Source organism: Zootermopsis nevadensis, unplaced genomic scaffold, assembly GCF_977971745.1.
Source record: "Zootermopsis nevadensis isolate Lab colony 2312 unplaced genomic scaffold, Znev_1.0 Znev_ptg000028l, whole genome shotgun sequence".
Lineage (NCBI taxonomy): Eukaryota > Metazoa > Arthropoda > Insecta > Blattodea > Termopsidae > Zootermopsis > Zootermopsis nevadensis.
Window position 1 is genome coordinate 17,446,960 of NW_028259160.1, and position 19,275 is coordinate 17,466,234.

At 36.3% G+C, this 19,275-nt stretch overlaps 5 protein-coding genes and 1 long non-coding RNA gene across 8 annotated transcripts; 2 read left to right on the top strand and 4 right to left on the bottom strand.

Annotated features, from left to right (window-relative positions):
- Positions 1–1,311: 1,311 nt before the first annotated feature.
- LOC147872371 (protein transport protein Sec61 subunit gamma) lies at positions 1,312–3,167 on the bottom strand. The gene is made up of 4 exons (XM_087357502.1): positions 3,008–3,167; positions 2,373–2,496; positions 1,562–1,664; positions 1,312–1,476 (listed from the first exon to the last, which is right to left on the bottom strand). The coding sequence occupies exons 2-4, from the start codon at positions 2,464–2,466 to the stop codon at positions 1,467–1,469; spliced, it is 207 nt and encodes a 68-aa protein (XP_087213628.1). The 5' UTR covers positions 2,467–2,496; positions 3,008–3,167; the 3' UTR covers positions 1,312–1,466.
- Positions 3,168–3,445: 278 nt separating this feature from the next.
- On the top strand, positions 3,446–5,278 carry LOC110826607 (Niemann-Pick type C-2a). The gene is made up of 4 exons (XM_022057402.2): positions 3,446–3,891; positions 3,998–4,111; positions 4,623–4,798; positions 4,993–5,278. The coding sequence occupies exons 1-4, from the start codon at positions 3,813–3,815 to the stop codon at positions 5,074–5,076; spliced, it is 453 nt and encodes a 150-aa protein (XP_021913094.1). The 5' UTR covers positions 3,446–3,812; the 3' UTR covers positions 5,077–5,278.
- Positions 5,279–5,799: 521 nt separating this feature from the next.
- On the bottom strand, positions 5,800–9,525 carry LOC110826605 (serine/threonine/tyrosine-interacting protein). Of its 2 annotated transcripts, none has more exons than XM_022057397.2 (3): positions 7,823–9,525; positions 7,188–7,618; positions 5,800–7,082 (listed from the first exon to the last, which is right to left on the bottom strand). In XM_022057397.2, exons 1-3 carry the CDS (start codon positions 7,859–7,861, stop codon positions 6,851–6,853), a joined length of 702 nt encoding a protein of 233 aa, XP_021913089.1. In that variant the 5' UTR covers positions 7,862–9,525; the 3' UTR covers positions 5,800–6,850. The 2 variants fall into 2 exon arrangements, with proteins under 2 accessions (XP_021913089.1, XP_021913090.1); XM_022057398.2 differs by having other exon boundaries at positions 7,810–9,525.
- A 347-nt stretch (positions 9,526–9,872) lies between these two features.
- eEF1gamma (elongation factor 1-gamma) lies at positions 9,873–14,171 on the bottom strand. Of its 2 annotated transcripts, none has more exons than XM_087357501.1 (10): positions 14,044–14,171; positions 13,772–13,921; positions 13,127–13,190; positions 12,874–13,016; positions 12,443–12,606; positions 11,868–12,001; positions 11,141–11,336; positions 10,645–10,811; positions 10,250–10,374; positions 9,873–10,147 (listed from the first exon to the last, which is right to left on the bottom strand). In XM_087357501.1, the coding sequence occupies exons 1-10, from the start codon at positions 14,053–14,055 to the stop codon at positions 9,992–9,994; spliced, it is 1,311 nt and encodes a 436-aa protein (XP_087213627.1). In that variant the 5' UTR covers positions 14,056–14,171; the 3' UTR covers positions 9,873–9,991. The 2 variants fall into 2 exon arrangements, with proteins under 2 accessions (XP_087213627.1, XP_087213626.1); XM_087357500.1 differs by having other exon boundaries at positions 10,645–10,814.
- On the bottom strand, positions 13,195–13,765 carry LOC147872372 (uncharacterized). Its single transcript, XR_015537484.1, has 2 exons — positions 13,590–13,765; positions 13,195–13,508 (listed from the first exon to the last, which is right to left on the bottom strand). It is a non-coding gene; the product is annotated as an uncharacterized LOC147872372 (long non-coding RNA).
- A 26-nt stretch (positions 14,172–14,197) lies between the features above and the next one.
- Positions 14,198–19,225, top strand: LOC110826606 (calcineurin subunit B type 2). The gene is made up of 6 exons (XM_022057401.2): positions 14,198–14,355; positions 14,559–14,598; positions 14,677–14,853; positions 15,427–15,548; positions 16,205–16,327; positions 17,091–19,225. The coding sequence occupies exons 1-6, from the start codon at positions 14,353–14,355 to the stop codon at positions 17,136–17,138; spliced, it is 513 nt and encodes a 170-aa protein (XP_021913093.1). The 5' UTR covers positions 14,198–14,352; the 3' UTR covers positions 17,139–19,225.
- The last annotated feature ends 50 nt before the right edge of the window (positions 19,226–19,275 follow it).

Consider the following 19,275-nt stretch of genomic DNA (forward strand, 5'->3'; position numbering starts at 1 on the left):
TTGTAACTTACTATACATAATCAGAAGCCTTGCCCCATTAATTATGGGAGGAAATATCCTTGGTTAATTCGGTGATGAGCCTTCGGGTTCAGTAAGCTATCTAGTTAGTTAGTTAATATCCTGCTCAAAGAGAACGATTTAACATTACGACTGCTGTTCTACCATATTTAGTTCGTTCGTTTTCAAATATCCTTGACTATCGCAATTAGTTTTCAGTATGCTGAAAAACCGTCCACCAGGATAAGACCCCAGACTTTTTGGGATAGTGGCTTCTGTTCTTGCATTCTCCTCACAGAAACAACGAACATACAGAAAATACCTTCATCAGGACTCAAAAAAACGAGCTTTATCGCCATTGCTAACTTGCCCCTGTAAAAACACTCGCTGAAACAAGTTTGATCTTAGCGCCGCTAGTTTCTGAAATATCCTCCTGGTGTAAGACATAAGCATGCCAAGTTTGGAAAAATTTGGTTTATCCCTTCTCGAGATAAGAAACACGCATAAAAGAAAGAAAACGTGTAAAATACCTTGACACAGACAGCAGGATAATATTAAAACCAATCATAAGCAAATAGTGTGCAATGTATGGATTGGATTCATCTAGCTCAGGACAGGGACCAGCGGCGGGATCTTGTGAACACAACAATAAACTTCAAGTTTCCATATAATGTGGGGAATTTCAAGATTCGCTGAGTGACTACCAGCTTCTCAGTAAGAACTCTGCTTCATGTAGTTATAAATACGCAGGCAGTCACAGTTAAACAAACATCAGTCACAAAACAGCTCAGTCACTCCGCAAGTCAACACCTGCTGATGAAATGAGCATACAAAGCCAAGTTTGGATTCCCTTACTTAAGTCGCTGTCTGTACCGGCTTAAGTGGGGGCGAGTCCTTTCGTAACAGACCTAGCATTCCCAGCCAGCGACGTTTAATAAAATACCACGTCTGTTATCACAATGATGACAACGTAAAGAGAAAATGGAAAAAATCCCAGTCTGGGAAAACAAATTTAATTCTACAAATAATTGTAATGCCTAGACACAAACTACTGCAATGAGAACGAGAACAGGCGATGCGGTGAGGTATAAAGTCATTGATCACCTCATAAATTTTCAATTTCTATCGCACTAGACAGTGCGATATCGCAGTTGACAGTCATATTCAATTTCTAAAATACTTACACTGCAAAACCCAGACACAGTCGGCACATTTGTTATGGAAATGTGAACATATAACATTACACTATTTTTCCTCCCAAACAACCAAACAAACAAACAATCAACCAACAATCACTCAATATATAACAGCACAAACTTTTGTATCAATTTATTCTTTCCAGTTCAATGATGTTACAGGCAATGAGTAATATTTTCAGTCATCAACACTTAAAAAAAAACTTAAATACTTTAAATTATTAACATCTGTCACAAAGAAGGGCAGCCGAAGTGCCACGCGCAAGCAGCCACTTACGAACCCCTGGAAGAAAACCAAAATATAGTATTATTTTCACTCACAAAACAAATCAGAGACATCACGACAAAGTGTCACGATTGCTACTCACACGATGATGTTGTTTATCGGGATATGAATCAGTTTCACAAAGAAGCCTATGAATCCCATAATACAGAATCCTATCGCAGTGGCAACTGCGATTTTCTGGAATTCTAAAACAAAAAGTTAACAACGTGCATGACACTGCGGTTCAAATTCAAACCAGGTACAGTGTATCCACAAACAAAGCAGCGTGGTTTGTATTTTTTTCAGCGCACACTCAGTATGGCGACCGCACGATAAACAATGCGGTATCAAACCTCGTAAACCAATATTTCAATCTGCATTTCTTAAATTTACTGGTGCCAAGGTAAAGCGGTATAAGTACCTAAGGTTCACGAAATGAGAAAAAAAATTTTGAAAAACACTCACAAATCATGTTTACTTATCATTGCAAAAAATTTATATAAACACAACAAAACAATTTATGCACAAACATTAGGATTAAGTTTTCTAAATTACAGGTGATATTAAATATATTTTTCAAGGAAATTGTCATGCTCTTGGTTCTAATTTCTAGATTTACATTTACAATGGCATTAGTAAAACATTCGTAAACAAATACAAGAACACGTAGACATGATCCTAGTAAAATCATAAAACATTTATTTGGTTTTACAACTGCTACTGACCTTTTCTTCTAATTCAGTATTAAATGTAAACATTTTGAAGGGTTTTTGATGAAATACATGGATCCTATTTTAACGAACTATCTGTACATTTATTTATTTACTTATCTTAGCCTCGTTTAACAATGTCAGTAGCTCAGACCATACGGCATGCTTCTCATTGTACATGGCAGTCTTAAGCAAAGTCATTACCTTTCCTGTCGGGCTTCGTGCACCTCTTCACCAATCGAATTGAATCTTTGGCAAACTGGCGGCCTGGTTCAACAAATTTTGTCACCTGGTCCATGATAAATCTGACACAATGTCAATTGCAGATCTGAAACAAAAGTTGACAGTAGAACCACGGTTCTGGAGAATCTGTCGTAAATAAGTCTCTGTAATGTAATGAAATGGAATGATTACGTCAAAATTACTGGCAGTAAAGACTTGATTTCATTATTTCACATAAGACTGTTACAATGCAGAGAAACAGGAAAACACATCATAAATAAACCTACATTCAATTCATTCAAGTCACATTTGTAACTGAAAACATCACACAGGGCAACAGTACAGCACATGGCCCTCAATTGACATAAATACAAAATTTAAAATGTTCTGGAGCCTTTTTGTTTTCTTACGACATCCGGATAACATGAAGATTTTAGTAACACCCCGAAAACTATTAAAGTTGAAAATCAACACAGACATCAACAGGATATATTTAAAAAAATGTGCCATACAGACAGCAGTATCAAATACATTCTTTCAGAACGATTAATTTATGCCTTAATTTACTTTGTATAAATACCTCAGCTTTAAATGTGCTACACATTAACAAGACTTACCGTTATGTATAAATCACGTACACGCTCAATGTATGCTACAAAATGAAGGAACTATTATTGCTACATCTACAACAAACACCACATCACGAACTCGTCACTTCCTGTCAGGAACGGATTTGAGCTGTCGACTTCACGTGTAACAAACCTACTGCTCTCTGGCGATAACTTCAGGCACTGCTTAACGCATGTCATATTTATAAGTGTGTGTAATTAATATAACATTAAATTTACATACCTTAGCTATTATTATCGGTATTGTATCCAAATTATGTGCCTACATTTGATGGGCGACCGGGGAGGGTAGATAGACAGGCACGCGCAAACACGCCTCAGCAATATAGTAGACAACCACTTTACCGACTCATCACTATGTGAGTGGTTATTTATATTTCGTATTCATAGATGGCAGTAAAGTAAACTATGACGTCACACAACATATGATCGAGGTGATGGGTCATTTGGGTCCACAGAGTGGGGTTAGTGAGGCATGTGGATGAGTGGTAATATATCCAGTGACGATGTGTCATGACAAGCAACCGATTCTGAGAAATCAAGAATAAACAGATATTAGTTCTGCATAACTTCAGAGAGAAGAAAAGTGTGTTTCTGTTTGTTTGAAAATTTCAGTAAACACAACCTACATACACAGAACATCAGTAAAGTTCTAATTTGAAAAATTGTCACACATACCAAAGTCCGATTAAAGAAACTTTAATTACTCTTTGACAGAGTGGCACAGGGCCTTACTGTGACAGTTTATCAAATTCTCTAATAATCCATTTGGTGGTTTCACACTATTCTTGCAATGGAGCGCTTTATAATTACAACAGTGATATGTGCATTCGTCTTTCCAGGTGTATTTTCTCTTCCTGTTGAAGACTGTGGTAAGATAAGTTATATTACATAGGGGGCGTTACCAGGAAAAGTACAGTGAACACTAGTAACTTGAAACTTTGGGTCATGTTGCTCACAGTCTCGTTTCCTTTTCAGGATCAACGGCTGGAAGCTTTACAAATGTTACCATATCATCATGTAAAGACACAGACCCTGTCTGTATTTTGAAAAAGAATTCAAATGTTACACTGGATATATCATTTACCACAAGTAAGTAGACAGATCATAGTAACTATGTTGGCAACATTATGATGGTTTCCTTCATTAGGGTGGCCACACGCTCCATCTTGCCAGATTGGATGAATTTCATATGTGATTGGGACTCATTGTTCCTATGCAATGTAATAACATTGTATATTTATTTAGCTTGGTGAGGAATTTTGACACTTTTTGTAGCCCTAAAAAACAATTCTTAGCTATTTAAGTCCTTTTAGTATTTTCTTTTTTCCCACAAACAGATATTCTGTTTGATTCATTCATAAGTTATTTACAAATACTTTTGGGGTTATTTAATGTTGTACTGGGTGAAGATGATTGTACATGTGTGAAACCCGAGCGACTTGCAGTCCCTTCTGGCACATGCTGAAAGCCTCATCTGCGATAAATCTATCCAGAAACTCATTTACGTCTACAACACAAGTTAGGTGCATTAGCACTTCAGTCCTACTTGGTATTCTGAGTCGCATTGAATTTATCATCTTGATGGCGTGTATATTTTCAGGTGTTACTGATAACACTGTGACGGCAGATGTACATGGTATTATTCAGGGAATCCCTATACCATGGCCTGTTCAGAATCCAGATGCCTGTAAGTCCAGTGGCTTGAAATGTCCCCTAGAGCCCGGAAAAAACTACCATTACACGGCCACATTCCCTATCAAGACATCATATCCCACAGTAAGCATAACTGCATACTGGGTGTGTATATATATATATATATATATATACTGCTTATGAAACTATTCTAAAAGCATCAAAATATTTCTTGAATCTCAAAACAGTGGTAGGTTTTGATATGTTACGATCATATCTCCTGATTTTAAGAGGACACACATTTGCATTTCTTCACAAAAAAATTTCTTTGTTTGCAGATGCATCTACAAGTTAAATGGGAACTACAAAATGAAAGTAAAACGGATATAGTGTGCGCATTGATTCCTGTTAAAATAAAGTGATGACAGTGTCAGTGACCATCAGAAGTCTTGCCAGTCAGAATGCTGGTGTTCAGGTAAACATCGAACCTCAGTTCATCACCCCTTGAATGGTAGAGGAGACACCTCACTCATTTCAAAACTGTTTTCAGTACAAGTCAATAATTGTAAGGTTTCTGTATGATTGTACAAAAAGTAATTTTCTATTAAAATTATGAATCTGAAATCTGGTTCTAGTTTCAAATAATTTTCATCAGGTGTGTGAAAATGTACTATCAGATGCTCTTGGCTGCTATAATCCTACAGAGGTACAGCAGAACTACTTATAACAGAACCAGTAATTAATTAACTGATGATTCTGAAATGAGGGAAGATATTCATGAAGTTATTTTTGATAAATGACTGCAGTTGTGGGTACCTCCTGTCATTCAAACAGCCCATCATCACTTGTACATATCCTGAGCCAGTTCAATCCACTTCATGCCCTCCCTTCCTAATTTACTCCCATTTTAACTTTCCTCCCATCTGTCAGTAAGTCTGCTTGCTATGTGGTATCTTCCCAGCTACAAGAAACTAATCATCTTACAGTATATATACATAAAAGTAGTCCAATTTTTTTTAAAAATCTTATAGTAACTGCAAGAGTCCTTATTTCCTTATAAGCCTACCAACATCTTCTGAAATGGACTGACAAGAGTCTCAACTAATTAAATGGGGCACTGATGGAGTAGACAAAAAACAAATTCATATTGAAAAATATCAACTTTAGTTATTTTTTATAAAACCCAATGCTGGATACACCAGATTTTCTGATAAAAAACAATAATCAGACTTCTCAAAACTTGATGATTCTCCATGTTACATGCTTATATGAACTACAGTCTTTTTGTTAAAAAAATTCAGTTTTAAATTCTTGATGAAGAATCACAAAGACACACGCACGCACTCGTCTTGTCATGTATATATGGCATAAATTTATAAAGCTTAATTTCTTCAACAGCTTCACGAGTTGTGGCCATTTAATTTCTTATGAACACCAATTGAACCTTCACACATGTAATGGCGGTAAATGAGAACAGAAATGAGGTCTCTGGTTTCATCAAAATATTCTCCATCAACTATATCTGTTCATAATCTAGAGATACAACCTCATTACATGTGTGGTACTTAAAAATGACCACTTTGAAATATCATAAGATATTAATCTTCACAGTTAGAATATTACCAACAGATTCTGACAATTTGACACTAAAATACTTACCATAGAAATTTAAAAAAATCATGACATACTGCTCTCATCATTTAATTATTAAAGTATAATTTCAAATGTATACAAACGAGATCACGACTGACAACGGGTAACCAAGTTCAGTTGGAACCTGCAAATAAGTCGCTTGTTATTGTTACATCCAAGCCTAAATGGGCCACACATCAAATACCAATGCGTTAACTGCTGGTCTTACATGACGTGACTGACTCTAGGTCTCAAATATAATATTCATTTTCTTACCAGGAATGAACAGTAAAAAGATCAAGTTAGGTATTCCTTCTACATGCCCTTATTTTTTGTAAGTACCCACAAGATATCCAGCAGAGCCGCAAGCAGTGCTACAATATCTACAAAAACATCTGCACAATTTTTATGAAGACGCACCTTCTTAACACACAGAAATTCGACAGTGTTAACGTGTATCTTGTATCCACTGTCACTAGCATTGCCCCACAAATGTGCCAAATTTGGATACACAAGACTTTCATTAGTACCTACTGAATGATACATGTATCTTGATATGACACATCAGCTGCCAGTCATGTCCATCACCTCCGACATGAAAATCTCTGCCTGATTCGACACCTGATCATCCACTTGGTCAATACGCCTCTTATTTCTACCCTTCTCTGTTGAACACTGTCCATTCTGTAGAGTCCGCTGTGCTTTGTAGATGGGTTCAAACTCCGTTAATTGTGCCATGAATCCTTCATTTGGATTAATGCAAAATCTACGCTGCTGGACCATGGAGAAAGCATCCCTGGGAAATAAATGATACCAGGAAATAAGCTATAATACAATGATCTTCAGCTATGCATATCTTTATCACTGTTAAGTCATACACCAATATAAAAATAAGACTTACTTGCATGACAATCCATACTTTTCCATAATGTACGCTAAAGCTAGGGCTGCACTTCTAGAGATCCCTGCATTCCCGTGGATAAGAGTCTTTCCACCCATTGACAAGCTTTCATCAACAAACTGACGAACTTTTGGGAAATGCTGAATAATGTTCTCTGTGACATTATCTGCTATATCAAGGACCAAATACTTGAACCTCTCTGGAAAGTTTGGTCTAATGAAGTGTGCTTCTATATCCTGTCTGACACACACAATGTGTGTAACACCATGATGCTTAAGATGGTCCAGTTTGGATTTCATTGCTGCCGAGTATGGTCCAAGAAACAATCCCGGCACAATTTCCTGCATTGTACGACGCATAGTATACGTCCACTCTTCACAATCCTGCACTCTGGGAATCTTTGGAAACTCCATCCCAGTCACCTGTCGATCCTAAAAATTAGATTTAATGTCAAAGTACTTACAAATTACATGCTGCTGTACTAACAAAACTGTCCAAGTACCAACAAAAACATATTTAATATATTACTATAAACCATCTTCTTTATGTAAACATGCAGCTTACTTTTTCAAAAATTCTTTTACGTTAGATTCATTTACATTGCAATACAGAGTACACATACACACATACTATACCTCGCCATGCATCTGAACCACATTATCCACAAAAATCATTTGTATGATATGACTTAAAACATTCCTTTGTATCACCGCTCATTTATGTTCCTTCACCAACCTCCATTTCACAGATTTGGTATTAATCTACGTAAGTAACGACAGGGAAATGTGGAGCGACATTTAATACAGGTTCGCCAACATAATTTGTTGCCTGAAAATGAAAGAATCGATTAGAAGATCGAGACTCATGACCGGCTACGAATAGTTAGATCGTAAGAAAAGCACATAATAAATTGCACAACGTAATACATTTTTTGTGTTCAGAAGTCAATATTTATTTATTTTGTACATAAGTAGCTCGTGACACGATTTAAATGGTGCTTTCAGATCTGGAATCGAATTACTATCGTTGCATATCTGTTCGAACGGTTAGAAGTCAACGGGCCCTGGCACTTCACTCAAATATTTGTAAGACGCGCCTCCACGAACATTGTTCAAGCTTTTGGTCGAGTACCAATATCCTCTCACGTAGGGCAAACCCAACAGACGCTTACTCATTACGAACAAATGCCACACTAGCACTATATGAAACTTGTACCTATTTTAAAGCTCAGATCCTGACCAAAATCTGGTGGTCTCCTTATCACTAAAATGAAATGGGTAACTTTTCTAAGTTCTGCATCCTACCCAATATTTGGCTAGAAATCTTTAGGATGACCAAAATTAGAATATTCTTACCAACACATAACATTGCTACAATAATCCTTTCAGTCATCAAGCATCATGTCCACGCCATGCATATCTCTTTAATAAGGGGTAGACAATGCACAACCACCTTACACCATGTTTGTAACTTGGATACTGTTATAAAATATAAGCCACACTGAAGATCTGTACCCTTTTACATTACTATAAATGATCAAAATTTTCTAAGATTTAGATTTGTGTATGTATGAAGCAATGGAATTCAATAAGTAAATTCCAAAGTACTGTAAAATCTCAAAATGACCAACCACATGAGCACTGTATTCAAATCTTGCCTCCAGGCACATGAGATAGTATATTAAATTATACCAAGGCCAGTTCTTCCATATTGTTATGAATTCATTATTCACTAGTCATCTTATCAACACAATGAGCTACTGACAGAATCAATAAACCCTAAATTACATTTCATTAAAACTTGCACCTACAGAACATTGTGTAATTTTCTCCTACACTTTAGGCTGCAAATTGTGGTAGGTGCTGAACACATCACATCCCATAAATCAGAACTCTGCCACAAACATTATCTTTATGGTTTCCACTGCAAAGTATCTACATATCTGGCCACTTAGTCACAGCATGATCATGTGACACAGCTGTATTCTTGGTACTTTTTGTTAATAATTCTTCATTCAATGAAAATAAGAGTCGAGATATTCTTGCATCCATTTCATTCACCCCAACTGAACTTAGGGCTGTTCCCAAAGTTGCTTCAGTTCAAGGAACCAAATACTGATCAATATATGAATATGGAAAAAATGCCACTATTTACAAGAGGGAGAAACACACCATAATGTGGTACACAGGCGGCAAACGCCTATAAAAAGAAGGCACTATGTCAAAAAGTGAAGACGATTTGTGTACTTCTCAGGAACACACATCGTAAATATTTCTCATTCTGCGTTGGTATTACTGGATGGCGGAAGGTAGTAGGTAAGGCCAGTCACGTGTACACCGCAATGCATGTGACACAGGGGCCTTTTAATAAGCCTGTAGTAAAACACAACTTGCTCATAACAAAATATGTCAATCTGATTTCATGGCCACAAATATCAGTCTAACTGTAGACACAGACAAATCACCAGAGAATTTAATATTCTAAACCAATCTGTATTTTCAATTTCTTACAATTAAGAGCCTAAAATAGGAAAGCCAATATTAAAATACATTACCTGTGGACACCAAAGGAAACATTCAAAAGGTTAAAAGTAACAAAGCACATTTCTTGCCCCACAATAAACTGAATCATTCATATGTCCAACCGAGTTTCTCCGATTGACAAATAAAAGTATTACACCAGCAATCACTTATGAGTTAGCAATTTAATGTTAAGGGATGCTGAGAAAATTGAAAAATACAAAATGGAATTCAAATCACACATTGATATCCATACAAAACCTGAATGCATGAAAAATGCTTAGTCTACTTGAAGATCTTTCCTTGATTGAATTTGCGACCCTCTTTGTCAGTACCAGACCATGACAGATACTGATTCACTAGCTTCTTTGTATCTTCTCTAGAAGGGTCCAATTTTGTCCATTTGTACGACTCGTAGTCAATCTGCCAATCTTGCGATAGCTGGATGGGGGGGGGGGGGGGAAACAAAGTATAGTCAGCTACTCCATAAAAGCTGGTAACACCAAAAGTGAATTTCATTGTAGTGTTTTCTGACACACTTACCTCAAATGCCAATCCCTGACCTCTCCAAATCCAAATACCAGATATGGAACTGTCATTATCTGTCCCAAACAAGCACACAGATCCAAACGCATTCTTTCGCATCTTATCCAACCTCTGGTACATGCCTGTAAGTGACACAAAAGTGTAACAGCTCTTATCACTGCTCCCCACCCACATTTCTTAAAGCGTAATTTGGGAGCACAAATGTCAACCCTTTACAGTGCGATGTTTGTATAAATATTTTATTTAAACCCATTATCATTTGGGAAAAGAAAAATCAACAAAAATAAAGCACAGTTTGATTATAAGGGCATTCAAACTCACTCTGTAAAGGTTTCAATAATATGTTACGGCAGTGAAAAGTTTAACAGCGCAGTAGGAACACAGGTGATTACCTGTAATAAGGTTACAGCTCATGAAAACTTTCTGCAGCTCGTCATTGTATTTGTATTCCCCGAACCAGATAGAATAGTTCTCAGGGTCAAATTTCTCCCAGAAATACGGAATAGATTTGGTTTCATCTTCATTGGAGTAGCAGCGTTTGAAGTCATCCATATTGAAACTGCTGTCAGAGTAAGAAATACAAGATTATATACTTACACAATAAACAAGGGCTGGGACAGCAACAAAGACAGACATTTGCCACATGGGGAAGCAACCAATTTCAATATATTTAATTCAAAATAAATATATGACTGAGAATTATGTACGTGCATAATCCATGCATTACAGACTGAAATGTCCTAAAACATACATAACGGGCCGTCCAAAAATCTCCGCCGTCACAATGTTCACAGAGGTATCTGTCTGACAGACTTTGCAGCACATTAATAAGACTGAAATGTGGTAACCAGGTCACATAGTGCCACGACAAACAACTTGTCACCTCACCCTTTAGGAAGTGCATCGAACGGATCTTTGCTCTTGGGTTCTGCAGCCAGAGCCAATTCTGTTTCATCCAACTCCTCAGCAGGTTCAGCAGGCTTTTCTTCTTCCTTCTTCTCAGTCTTATCGGCCTTCTTCTTCTCCTTTTTTGAACTGCCACCTTCTTTTCCCCCACCCCCACCACCTCCTGACTTGGAAGCAGCTAAAACAGTTAATTTTTTTCTGAAGGGTTCTGACAATGGTGTAATACAATCTGGATCGCTGGGTTTTTTTGGACCTTCTCCATCGCCAGATGTTATGAAACTACACTTTTCATGGAATGGATCTACCCCCGTCTTCAGGTGTGGCGAAGCGAGATGGTATCTACTCTGTGAGGTCCATTAGAATGAGCTAATCCCAATCACTGCAGTTGATGGACAGGGTCCAAAACCCAACAATCCATTTTATTTCTTGTCTGATACCATCCCCAGAAATTTTTAAATTCGCAAACAACTCGTGGGTTCATTCACCCCTTAAATCTAACGCAGGCTTTACAAGGAATGCCAGACTCTGCTCCCACAAAAGAACATTCCCATCATATACAGGAAATAACCGAGACCAAACGTCAATAAAAGATGCAGAAAATAATTTAACAGTGTTTTGGAGAAAAACGTAAGATGTGAAAATCTGTACATGTCTGTAACAATATAGTGTAGGTAATGCATAAAATTAAAATCCTTCAGAGATTCTGTACCTTGAAATTCAGCAAACTTCTTTGGATCAAATTCTGCTGTCTTCTTGCAAAATTTGAATTCCCCTATAACAGCCTTGAATTGTGGTTGGTTCACAACTGTTGTAAACCAACGATTTACATTCTGGTACGGCTTCCTATTGAAATGAAAACGGCATAGTTGTCAACCAGACGAACATAAGACAAAACAAGACAGGTATTATCTATGGAATATACTGAAATTACAAAAGTTTCTTCACATTACCCCAAAGGCAATGAAATCAGCAGGTCGCTTCACTGGTAACTGTCATGCTACACAACTCGCTATATAGGTTGCCTAATTTGGAATAAATGTGACAGACATGAACAAGCACATATGGTGTTCTTTACTCTCACTAGTGTGAAGAACATTAAAAACACTAATAAACACAAATCTGATAGAGGCAAGACAATCTCAAGGCGAGATGAAGGAACACCTAAACACCTGAGCTATTGCATGGCCAAGGACTGGCATGCAGAAGAAAGATCATGGTAGTGTACTAAAAATAGTTAACGCCTCAGTAAATGAACTGAATTCTGCACACGGAAAGCGGACTAACCTGAAGCTTGTGTCTAGAACGTACTGATACAGCTGCAACAATGTACAAGCAACTCCAATGTCTGCCAAAGTGATAGTTTCTCCTACCAAATACGTGCGTGGCAGCAAGTGAGTATTGAGAGCCTGCAAGGCTGACTTCACATCCTCCTTTGCTCTTTCAGTAGACTGCGAAACAGAAGTTACACGTCACATAAAACAGTGTAAGAACATTCATTCACTTACAACCTAGACACCTGAATTTTCTCTACCAATATTTTTGCGAACAGTAGATGAAGGTACAGCACTTGACCCATATAATCATTTAAAATGAATTTCTATAAACCACATGCTTTAATAAACCCACTCCTCCAGTCCATAATCGGCCACTTTTCTTATTGTCATACTCCAGCTCCATATACTGACGAGTATTCCAAAATTTCACGTGCAACCCACCTGTTTATTGTACTGCATTATTCCAAGGCAAGGGAAGACCCAGGCACATGAAGCTGGTAGAATCTCACTATCAGCAAATCCTAACCATTGTATCACCTGTGCTTTCTCCAAGTCTGACTGACCACGGAGACGTGCATCGGCCACTGTCAAAAGATGAACATTCCTGAGCAGCTTAACAAAATTATTTCTCTGTGATGTTTCCTAAAAGCAATATTCTTCTCGTCATAATTTAATGTATTGATGTTATGCTTACCATAATATGCAATAGCATTACTTTCTGTCAAATATTGGCCATCTGCAGTTTCAAATGCTGGCACCTGAAAATGTTAACCGTTTGGTCAAACATAATTTTCTTGAGAAATTAATTCTTATGTATGTGTTATATGGTGTATGACAACCTTAGTGCTGTCCAATTCAATAAGTATAATTGCACAACGTGGAATTGCCAACTTTTTCTCCCTTTCTTCGTTACAAAACATACACATGAAAAAGATGTATGCATGCCTTTATGAAAGGTACTGATTAACCCACGCAATATATGTATATTTCTTACTTTCCAATACATAGTATCATGTTGATATAAAACTAAAATCACACGCAATTCCACAATGTTGCGATCACACTTGCCGACTCCACTGTAAAAATATAAATGATCAAATTATAAACGCTATATGCGAAGTGTGATACACGTGAAACATCGCCAAGGACCTACTAACCAACTGTAACAATATCTAAGTGAAAACATGAAACATCTTTTCGAAGACTTTATATAATGACCAAAGGATCTCCATATGCAACGCACATGCTGTTCTTTTGCCAAACTTGACACAATAATTACATATTTAAAGAAGTTAAAATTACTTCATAGTGACAAATGCTATATATTCACTCACATTACCTTTCCTAACGGAAACTTCTTTAAAAAAGCTTCTGTTTTATTGGTTTCTCCAAACACAAACCCAGGGGCGACTTTCACGTTGCCACCAGCATACTGGGCAGCAATTAGAACTTTATACGCCCGAAAATTCTCTGGATATGTATACAATGTCTGTAAAGAAAGAAATCAAGAAGAAGTATACCGACATTCTGTGTAAATATGATCTCTAGAACATTCGCTGTTATAAGATGATGTATAATAACACCGATTAATATTCTGTTAAAGCAACTTACACCAGACGCCATTGTAGTAATATGCGGAAAAGGAAGCCCTCCCCTTCTTTGTAATGTGAGAATGTGCACTTACCAGACATCTAGTAACAACTTTACGTACTAATTGTTCGAAACTATGTCTGCGCATGCTTCATTCTCATCCATTGACTATATTGTTCGAAGATATTTAATGGAATACACCTGTTTGCAACGAATTGGCTTTGCAATCTAAATTGTTCAATATCTACGAAACTAATGGTCAGAATCTGCACCTGCTAAATATTTTGACACCCATATAATTGAAAAGATAAAGAGAGAACTTTAAAAAAGATGGTGCGTATTAATTATAAACATGACAGAATTATGAATTGTGATATAAATGCTGAGAATGCTTATAAATAAAGGAACCGTATGTTTCCCTGATATGTCATTTAGTGATGATGATTGGTTTAGGTTTTGATAGGTTAAACTGAATATTTAACTTGCTTACTTCAGATGAGATAAATAATATGCTAATTTTGAAGCTTTGTTTACAGGGTAATGAAAGTTCCCTGCCAATGGAGATGTGCTCCAATTGTAAGTAGTATGATCATTGGCATATTCTCTAAGTTTGTTTCAGAAAAATCAATTGTCAAATTATTTTTTCTTTTACAGTTGATGCAGATGAAATTCGTAGATTGGGAAAGCGTTTTCGGAAGCTTGACCTAGATAATTCTGGATCTTTGAGTATTGATGAATTTATGTCACTCCCAGAACTGCAACAAAATCCTCTAGTTCAACGTGTCATTGATATATTTGATGCAGATGGAAATGGAGAAGTTGATTTTAAAGGTAATTTATAGTAACAAAAAGAACTTCTCTGCCCATTAATCTAATACAAGTGGAACAAACAACAGCACAGTTTGGTATTCTAGCTTGAAAATGAGCCTCTGTAATAAAATTTGTCTGAATTTTCAAATCTACATTAACACAATTTGTCATTTCTACTTGATTCACCTCAGTTATGTTACAATTTGATAATGTATATGCTATAAAGTATATGGAAGAATCATATTAATTTGGTTTGATAAATAATGTTGCAAACATCCAATATGATGTGAAAGTCAGATGACGACTCTAAAAGGTTAATGAAGTTTAATACAATTAAGCACAGTGTGATATTTCAAGTTCTCATGATGACTAGTTTGAAGATAGTTGCCTCATATAATATTGCACCATATATTGACCATCGTTTCAGACAAGTATATTGCCTGTCGTCAACGTGACGAATAACACAGCAGTAAGATTCTCTGAAACGTCAGTCACTATCTACCAGACTCTATAATGCTTCATCCCAAGTCAGACATCTTTGTTATTAAACATTGTCTGTTTAGTTTATGGTTTATTTTCTTTGTGTATTAACAGAGTTCATCCAAGGTGTTTCACAGTTCAGTGTTAAGGGTGACAAGGAGTCAAAGCTGAGATTTGCATTTAGGATCTACGACATGGATAATGATGGCTACATTTCGAATGGAGAATTATTTCAGGTATTGCAGTCATACATATTTTTGTAGCAACTAACTCTAAAATTATGGTTTGGACAAGACACACTTCCAGTCTTCTTGAAGGTCACACTTTGTTTTTCAAATGTCTGTCTAAATTTTATGCAGCTGGTGTATGATTTATGCAAATGCCAGCGTGAAAACATTATTTTTTACTTATAAATGTTGTAAACATGAGAACCACTGAATATCTACAGGGAAGAACCTAACTATGAAACCTATGCATATATGATGGAGGATACTATTAAAATACCTGTTATGAAACTTTGGATTGAGTGAGCTTAGAATTATTTAATTGTGGTTCATGTAATCACAGTTTCAGTAGCATACACTGTCAAATGATATGATAAGTAAATAATGGAAGAATATGGAGGAGATGTGCCCTATATATAATATCATGAAAATTGGACTCGGAGCTGAGATTTGGACCTGTGCCCTCCTCCTCCTCCTCCTGAATACGAAAAAGAAATGGTAACCAATTCGGCATTGACATATGGTGATGTTTATGATGGCGGAGGTAAAACTTTGAGTTATCATAAAAGCAGGAATTTCTTGACCATCTGAATAACTGTCAGGTTCTCAAGGAAGATCCTGCAATATTAACGTTACTTCAGAATAAAATGTCACTTGTCTGTCAACAGGTTTTGAAAATGATGGTCGGTAACAATTTGAAGGACACGCAGCTCCAGCAAATTGTAGACAAAACAATTTTGTTCGCCGACAGAGATGAGGATGGCAAAATTAACTTTGACGAGTTTTGTTCTGTGAGTAAATTATGTTTAAAATTCATGCATAAGAAAGTAAATGTATTTGTTTTTTGCAAGAATAGGGGAATATCACATAAGATTAAGACATTTAGGAAAAGATGAACATTTTTCATATTGCAGAAATACATTTTTTAAAACTTACACATTTTAAAATGAGACAAACTGCAACTAATTGCTTAGTTGTATTTAAAGTTTTTAACACAATTTCTTGTGAATTACCTTTGGAGTTGGAACATGCTAGATTAATGAATATCATGATTTTTTCACCATTATTAAATGTCTTTGAATGTGTTATTCTGATGAGGATTTGCTGGATAACATGTGGGAGAAACAAATGTGATTAGGAAACCTAATTGAAGAGACTAATTAGAGGATAATATTAAAATGAACATACTATATTATGAAGATGTGAGCTGAATTGGAATAGGCCTTTATGGGACATGGTGATGTGTCTTTGGGTTCTATAAAAAAATAATTTTTGGACTAGCTATCGTATGAAGCTCAGCATGCTCCGGAAAGAACAGTAAAGTTTCATATTTATCCTTTAATATCACAAGTTCTGTGAGTGAACATCATTAAAGAAAGGTGAAAGTGAAGTAAGAAGACTAGGTACAATTTTTGTAAAATTGGGCAGAAGCAGAATTCCACTCAAATTTCACTCTTAATATGCATTTCAGCAGAGTAATTTTCTTGTAAAAACAACTTTCCTGCCTTTCATGTTATTTAATGTTAACAACTTCTTTTGGTTTATTTCTTTTAGGTGGTTGGAAATACAGACATACACAAAAAGATGGTTGTGGATGTGTAATTTTATTACATTTCATTCTCAAGTTGAAGACTTCTGAAGAATGAATCTGCTACTGTTTCCATCTTCTGTATTTCAAAATACCTTGTCTTTTGGATGTTAGTTTTCTCTAAAGGTTACTCCCATTTTATCTTTCTTTCAAGCACATTCTTTTAAATAATATAAATATGGACCATGTTGCGATAATGTTGGAAATGTTTTTGTTGTGTCTGCAGTCTGTGACTTGCAGAAATTTACAATGTACAGTTCTCAAAGTCTTCGTATGTTTAAAATCACTTAGACCAGTGTTCCCCAACCTTTTTTTGTCCATGGAACCCTCCTGACCTAAAATAATACCGGCGGAACCTTATGCCAAAACAGGACGACAAGATTTTGTACAGAAAATAATGGAGAAAGAAAGCCACTGCCTTTATGATGTGTTGTGTACATAAAATTTCACACTGCATGTTGCAGCGGAGGAACAAACTGCTTTTTTCAAATATCGCTCCTAAAACGAGTAAAGGAAAGTTCACTGAATCATCACTTCGTCAGTTTTGCACTAACATAATTCTGGCATTGCTGATATTGAAAGAGAAACATTTACCTGAAGAGGAATGACATTAAACTGCCAGAATGCCGATCACTCGCGTGAGATAATGTACAAGACAACTTTCCGAGGCTGGCACACTTTGTTCTAAAAGGAAATTATGCACAATCAGAATTCAAAATTCTAGCTTTGTTCCTGGGCCAGAATTACAACTTTAAAAGTTCTAATTTTGGTCAGAAGCAACTCAGTAATTTGTGATTTTAATAAGTAAAACTTATCCACACCCGCAGGTTTCCATGGAACACTGGGAATGAACTTTTCTACAGCCTCTTGGACTTTTATGTAATTGTGTTCGCTTTCCAACTCTCAAATTATTGTCCTCGAGTCATAATAAGCCTAAATATTTATTCTTCCATCTCAAACACTTTTTGCACTAATATATATGTATCCATTGTTGTCATTCATTAAATTTGTGTGGTTGAGGGAAGTTTTTCTCTTATAATATCAAGTAAGTGTGCTGTGTACTGTCTCTCTTGGCTCATTTTCAAGAAAAGACAGCATATACTCTGGTTAGAAACTTATTATAGGAACTGGGGATAAACTTCAAGTGACTGTAGTGAGGATTTGGGGGTGACAGATCCGGCTGTAATGTGGCTCGATCCTTTTATGTGCAGATGCACTAAGTTTGGTCTTGTATTTGTCAGGAAGGGAAACTGTCAAGAATCTAAAGATGGCCGTCTTCTGGGTTGTATCGCCGTGTAGTCTGGTAGAAGTTTACCATTTCAGAGGTCCTTGCTGCCTCCAGGGTGATGAGGATCTCTGAAATGTTGGTAAACTACCATACTACATGGTGCTACAACCCAGAAGACAGCCATCTTCATACACACAGTCATAAGAACCTCAAATCCTGCTTTGCCAAGAATCTATGGAGACTCAAAGCTGACTGCCATTGTAAGTATGTCTTGCACAAACGATACTATTGCTCCAGTCTCTGTGATTTGTTCTTGATACACGATTTGGACTGGAACTTTAACCAAAAACCTGCAGTTACAGCATTCATACTTATGATGTGCAAAAGTTGTTTTAAAAAGTGTCACTCGAGTTTTCCCTTTCCTGAATGGTGCCAAGGGGGTTTAAAAAGAAAGATAACCTAACCTAACTTGGTTATCAATTGTTATATTCCCACAGAACTCTTTTGTATGTATATAATACACTTATATTACAAATCTATAGAAATGTTATAACTTAATTGTACACTTGGATGTTAAGCGACCCCCCCCCCCCCCTACAAAGAAAATGAATTTATAATTTCATATTCATATGTACTTATGTAGGATTGTTAGTGTTTTGCTGTTTCATTAACTTATCACGCTATCAGATGGGCACTGTGGCAATATTTAATGACAAACTGTATTTATAGAAATTTTTTTTTGATCATATTAGACAAGTTTAAAATTTGGTGGGGTCATATGACATGGTTATGTTTGACTGTAATTTTAAAAATGTTTAAACAGTTATGTAAATGTAACTTTTTTCAATCTTAAAATAAAATGAATCCCTTTTATTTTGAGTCTGTGATATTTTTGAACCCTGTACATTCTTCACGAGGACATT

Excerpts from the sequence above, each read along its gene's own strand:
- LOC110826607 (XM_022057402.2), top strand. The coding sequence starts at position 3,813 with ATGGAGCGCTTTATAATTACAACAGTGATATGTGCATTCGTCTTTCCA. Across the intron at positions 3,892-3,997 it reads TCTTCCTGTTGAAGACTGTG|GATCAACGGCTGGAAGCTTT; the intron begins GTAAGATAAGTT and ends TTTCCTTTTCAG. Across the intron at positions 4,112-4,622 it reads GGATATATCATTTACCACAA|GTGTTACTGATAACACTGTG; the intron begins GTAAGTAGACAG and ends GTATATTTTCAG.
- LOC110826605 (XM_022057397.2), bottom strand. The coding sequence starts at position 7,861 with ATGATTTTTGTGGATAATGTGGTTCAGATGCATGGCGAG. Across the intron at positions 7,619-7,822 it reads TGGTTCAGATGCATGGCGAG|GATCGACAGGTGACTGGGAT; the intron begins GTATAGTATGTG and ends TCTAATTTTTAG. Across the intron at positions 7,083-7,187 it reads AAGTATGGATTGTCATGCAA|GGATGCTTTCTCCATGGTCC; the intron begins GTAAGTCTTATT and ends TTTATTTCCCAG.
- eEF1gamma (XM_087357500.1), bottom strand. Across the intron at positions 13,191-13,771 it reads AGAAGTTTCCGTTAGGAAAG|GTGCCAGCATTTGAAACTGC; the intron begins GTAATGTGAGTG and ends TAACATTTTCAG. Across the intron at positions 12,002-12,442 it reads GTTCTAGACACAAGCTTCAG|GAAGCCGTACCAGAATGTAA; the intron begins GTTAGTCCGCTT and ends TCATTTCAATAG.
- LOC110826606 (XM_022057401.2), top strand. Across the intron at positions 14,599-14,676 it reads AATGGAGATGTGCTCCAATT|TTGATGCAGATGAAATTCGT; the intron begins GTAAGTAGTATG and ends TTTCTTTTACAG. Across the intron at positions 14,854-15,426 it reads TGGAGAAGTTGATTTTAAAG|AGTTCATCCAAGGTGTTTCA; the intron begins GTAATTTATAGT and ends GTGTATTAACAG.
- LOC147872371 (XM_087357502.1), bottom strand. The coding sequence starts at position 2,466 with ATGGACCAGGTGACAAAATTTGTTGAACCAGGCCGCCAGTTTGCCAAA. Across the intron at positions 1,665-2,372 it reads CACGAAGCCCGACAGGAAAG|AATTCCAGAAAATCGCAGTT; the intron begins GTAATGACTTTG and ends TTTTTGTTTTAG.